The 4,710-nt window shown below is 43.7% G+C and overlaps 1 protein-coding gene and 3 non-coding genes across 9 annotated transcripts in view; all 4 read right to left on the bottom strand.

Annotated features, from left to right (window-relative positions):
- The window catches only part of LOC100543589 (60S ribosomal protein L17), a 9,905-nt gene extending 6,444 nt beyond the window's left edge, over positions 1 to 3,461 (bottom strand). The window contains exons 1-7 of one of the 6 annotated variants that reach the window (XM_010725139.3): positions 3,334 to 3,460; positions 3,011 to 3,063; positions 2,881 to 2,921; positions 1,651 to 1,785; positions 1,251 to 1,349; positions 485 to 676; positions 20 to 110 (exon numbers count right to left, since the gene is read on the bottom strand). In XM_010725139.3, coding sequence (XP_010723441.1) covers positions 63 to 110; positions 485 to 676; positions 1,251 to 1,349; positions 1,651 to 1,785; positions 2,881 to 2,921; positions 3,011 to 3,050 — 555 coding nt within the window. In that variant the 5' untranslated portion in view covers positions 3,051 to 3,063; positions 3,334 to 3,460 and the 3' untranslated portion in view covers positions 20 to 62. Of the gene's footprint in view, positions 1 to 19; positions 111 to 484; positions 677 to 1,250; positions 1,350 to 1,650; positions 1,786 to 2,880; positions 2,922 to 3,010; positions 3,064 to 3,319 lie in introns of those variants that run through there. The other 5 variants (XM_031557179.1, XM_031557180.1, XM_019610269.2 and 2 more) reach the window with 5 other exon arrangements.
- LOC116217564 lies at positions 871 to 937 on the bottom strand. Its single transcript, XR_004162258.1, has one exon. It is a non-coding gene; the product is annotated as a small nucleolar RNA SNORD58 (small nucleolar RNA).
- Positions 1,433 to 1,497, bottom strand: LOC116217567. The gene has a single exon (XR_004162261.1). It is a non-coding gene; the product is annotated as a small nucleolar RNA SNORD58 (small nucleolar RNA).
- On the bottom strand, positions 3,159 to 3,226 carry LOC116217566. Its single transcript, XR_004162260.1, has one exon. It is a non-coding gene; the product is annotated as a small nucleolar RNA SNORD58 (small nucleolar RNA).
- Positions 3,462 to 4,710: the final 1,249 nt, after the last annotated feature.

Genomic DNA, 4,710 nt, shown 5'->3' with positions numbered 1-4,710 from the left:
CACAACAAATTAGTGTTTGTTTTTTTTTTAAACTTTATTTATGTACGTCTGTTGTGTCAGATTTACTCCCGAGCCATCAGCTTTTGCTTCTTCAGCTTCTTCTGGGATATCTGAAGAAACAAAACAATGAAAATGGATACTTTTCCAAATCATGTTACAAATCATCTTTCAACACTCTGGCCTCCCTATGGAGCCACCATTCTGTGGGTCTGTATTTACAGAAAACATCTGAATGCTACAACTACTTCAGTGGAAAAAAAAAATCAGCAAATCTCCTCTGCAATATATATTACTGATAAGAGTTTTTATCAATTCTCACTACTGTATTTAAGGCTGAGGTTGCTCAGTAATAACTTTTTTATTCCATGGGTATTAGGTGTCCTAAGATAAGTCATCATAGTAACCCCTTTGCCTGCTCACGTTCAGGTTTCTTAATGACACTAAGAAGTGAGAGAGAAGACACTAAGAACATGATGCTTTCTACCTTTTTCTTTTGAGCAACTTCTTCCTCTGGCTTGGGAACAATTTGCTCCTTCTCGGTGAGGATCATTTCAATGTGGCAGGGGGAGCTCATGTAGGGGTTGATTCTCCCATGAGCTCTGTAGGTGCGCCGGCGCATTTTGGGAGCCTTGTTCACCTGGATGTGCTCAATCACCAGAGAATCCACATCGAGACCCTGGGGGAGGGGAATAGAATTAAAATACTGTGACTTATTTATTTCTACAGTAATCTATACAGCACAATCACTCCCCCCAACCGAGCACACCACGCAAATTTCAGAGTTTAAGTTGATTGTTTTACCAAGCTATGACTAACTAAAATCAGAGAAACAGACTATTCTACACGTCACAACGAAGTTACATCATGCAGATGACTCAGAAAGTAGTTATTATTTCATGGTTATTCCAAAGGTGTCCTAAGATAGTCATCACCGCCATCACTGTTGCCAAATAAAGCATTGAGCACGTTGCAAAGATAGAGTCTACAGATTTTACTTTTTTATGAGTTTTAAGAGATCAGATGCGCACTTTTTCTAAATACTTCGCGCACAGTTATGAACTGTGGAAAAAACCATCACTCACATTTTAACTTAACACAGTGTAATTCAAACAAATAGTAAACCAAGCCCTCTATATCTGTTTAATCCATAGAGCAAATCCTCACTTTTTTCATTTGATCCACCGAGTTTAGGAGCGCAGAAGTACAGTGTCAAATAAACAGTTTGCATTTAGTAACATTACTCAGCCTACCTTAAGCTCAGCATTGCTCTCTGCATTTTTGAGCATGTGCAGCAAGAACTCTGCACTTTTCTTGGGCCAGCGTCCCTGTGTCCAGCCCCATTGCTTGGCCTGTAAGAAAAGGAGTCCTGGTTTGGTCCTGGTACCTGACCTCTACATGCTATTAGCTTGCTGTTACGCATCCTTTTACTAAGATCTATCAGAACACAAATTTTGTCACATTGATTCCAAAGATGTCCTAAGAAAGCCGTCACAGCAATCCAAATCAACACTTCTCCTATTTATGTTTTCATACATTATCACCAATGATTGACTCCTCTCCATGCAGTCTGAACATCACCTTTTATCTCCTCTGTACCTAAGCACACCCAAAGCACCCTTTCCACCTTTTCTTTCCAAGCTCCATCCTCACCTGGGCACATCTACCAATTCCTCCGTTGTAGCGACGGAAGGGAACACACTGCTTCTTCAGGGTCACATCCTTCAGGTACTTGGTGGCCTTGCGGATATGCATGCCTTTGATGGCCTGGGCAGTCTCACGAGTGTTCTAAAATGCACAGTGAAAGTTCCTCTTAATGCTTCTTCCCAAGTTACAATGGGAGTTGTGACAAGACCAAGAGAAATTGTTTTAAACTAAAATGGAAGATTTAGGTTGGATATAAGAAAAAAGTTCTTTACAATAAGGGTGGTGAGGCACTGGCACAGGTTACCCAGAGAGGTGGTGGATGCCTCATCCCTGGAGACACTCAAGGTCAGGCTGGACAGAGCTCTGAGTACCCTAATTGAGCTGTAGGTGTCTCTGTTCATTACAGGGAGTTGGACCAAACAGCTTTAAGATCCCTTCCAACTCAAATGAATCAAAACCACTTGTCCCTCTTTCCTGGAGCAACCACCTTTCCTCAACAAGCCTTTTTGCTACAAGCTCAGTTCAAAAGAAGCACTCATCAAACAAAACAAACAATACACAACAAAACAAATAAACCAACACCCACAAAAAAAAAAGGAAAATAAATTAACAATACTTTTTTGTTATCTATTTTAACAATACTTAGTGTGACCCCTATTACTGAGCTTGCAGCTCTGCCACGCCTTCATCGTATTTTACCCAATGGCTACAGCTTTCCAACAAGCAATTTTGAGTCTTTATATTTATCATAGCTCTCTCTTCGGTCCCTAATCCAGAAAGCTGGAGCCTGAGTGATAAATGATCTTTGAGGTCCCTTCCAACCCAAGCCATTGTACAATTGAAATTCCTATGAATTTCTATGAAATTCCTGTTAAAATGTCTGATGTGGAACCTCACAGAGAGCATGAAGAACACAAGCTATATGAACAAGTTACAAAATGTAATGCTTATGTAAGGAAAATAGGGAAGAGAGAAAAAGGGTCAAAAGGAAGAACAAGAATAAAGAGTAACTGAAGCACTGATATCTTGATTTTTGCATTTAACACACTATTGCAATAGGAAGTCAAATCGTAATAAACAAGGCTTCTTTTCACTTGCATAATACAACATTTAATGTGCAAGTTACACACAGGTCACAACCTACACCACCATTCTTTAATAACTCCACAATAACACAGGAGAATAAGGGACACTTCCCTCAAAAAATACATTTGGTGCCATGCCCACATCACATACCTTGAAGTGCACACGCAGGTTGGAGCCCCTGGACTTGCATGCTGCAGTGAGAAAAAACAAAAATGTATGAAACAAAACCTCTCAGCCACCCTATGCAGCCCTACATGGACATGCATGGCACAGCACTCACACTTGGTGGGGTTCTCTGGATCCAGTGAGTAGCGCACCATCCTTGGAGCTCAGCTGTAGAAAAACGATGAGAAAAATCGCATTAAGCTCCTGGTGCAGATGAGCAGAACGCAGATTATTTATCCCAGGGCAGACAATCAACCCCAAGGGTCACTCAAAGACTTCATTTCTTTTCACAACTAAATCCAAAAGTGTCATAAGATAGTAATCACTGCAGCCACAGTCTAGTGCTGCCCTACAGCCTCTCCGAGCTCTACCATCGCTGGCCCTGCCCATCACCCCCCACCAATATCAAGGGAGAGTAACCAACACTGTACTTCTTACAAGTGCCCTGCAGCACCCCAGGGCAGGATGGAGCCAGATGGAGCCAGATTACAGCAACCCCCGAACTGCTACGGCTGCTCCCCTCAGGATGGCAGCGGAAGAGGAAGAGCAGGGCCAGGTGTGGGCGGGGAGGGCCACAGTTCTCGCGAGAATCTGGGTTGGGGAATGCATTGTGATTACAGAGTTCAATACCACACAGCACTACAGAACCCAAACCGTATGTCTGAGGGCACAAATGCTCCCTGAGCCCCCGCAGTGTGGGGCTGTGATGCTCATAGCTCAGCCTGAAATATCAAAATAAAATGCCCTGTGCATAAATCTTTGTGCCCATGTCCATGTGTATGTATGCCACCTGTGGTGGCCACCCCTGGCCTGAGGCACAGCCCCACAACATGGCACTGGGATATGTCCTGAGGTATTAACATAAGGCTCATTTGTATGTGGGGGCTCAGTTCCCCCAGTCCACCCACCCACTGTTGGGGGTATTGCCACTTGTCCTCAGATCTATTCCATTTCTGGGAGCTCCTGCTATCTCCTGCCCCATACCAGGAACACAAGGAGGTGGGACATGGAGAGGTGGTGTAGGGGTAACGTGGAGGACCTGGAATTTGACTAATTACTTCAGCATAGTATTTATGGGCAAAAGGCACCACATATGCCTTTGTGCCATGGGAGACTGACACCTGTTTTGATGAAGCTGGGTGGGCAGCCATCCCTGCCAGGCAGTCTGTAGGCCCAAACGTCTCTTTGGTGGTTGCAGACACTATCTTCCTCAGTCAAATGGAGACCATTGGGGCTGGGGTGGGCCCATCTGTGTCCTTTGGCACTGTGTGGAGCATAAGGTGCTTGCTGAATGTTAAATCAGAGGGGTTTTGTGGTGATCCTTCTACCAGTGAAAAAGGTGAAGCTCACGGTGAAGTGGGACATCACTGTACATATACAATAAACTGCTGTGCTTTATATAAAGTCATGCATGCACTAATCTGTAGAACAGATAAAGGAGAAATTAGTTTTCATGAAATGTTTCTGCCACTGTCACACAAAGAATAACCCAGACTGGACTTGTAGGAAGTGCACACCCATATGATGGTTGATGGTTAGACTTGATGGGGATCTGGTTGATAAGTGCCCAGTACCTGTTCTAGTGCTTGACCAAACAGATTAGGTGATTCGGTGAATCCCTGGGGTAACACTGTCCACCTTAATTGTTGTTTCCTGTGAGTTCAGGGATCTTCCCATTCAAAGGCAAAATAATTCCTACATTCCTCCTTAAGGGGGCAGGCCCAGAATGCATCTTTTAAGTCTATGACTGTATACCACTTCAGTTCTGGTGTTAACTGGCTTAATAGAGTATAAGGGTTGGCGACTACTGGGAAC

Source organism: Meleagris gallopavo, chromosome Z, assembly GCF_000146605.3.
Source record: "Meleagris gallopavo isolate NT-WF06-2002-E0010 breed Aviagen turkey brand Nicholas breeding stock chromosome Z, Turkey_5.1, whole genome shotgun sequence".
Lineage (NCBI taxonomy): Eukaryota > Metazoa > Chordata > Aves > Galliformes > Phasianidae > Meleagris > Meleagris gallopavo.
Note: the sequence above shows the minus strand (reverse complement) of the source record. Positions and strands in the feature narration are given on the sequence as shown.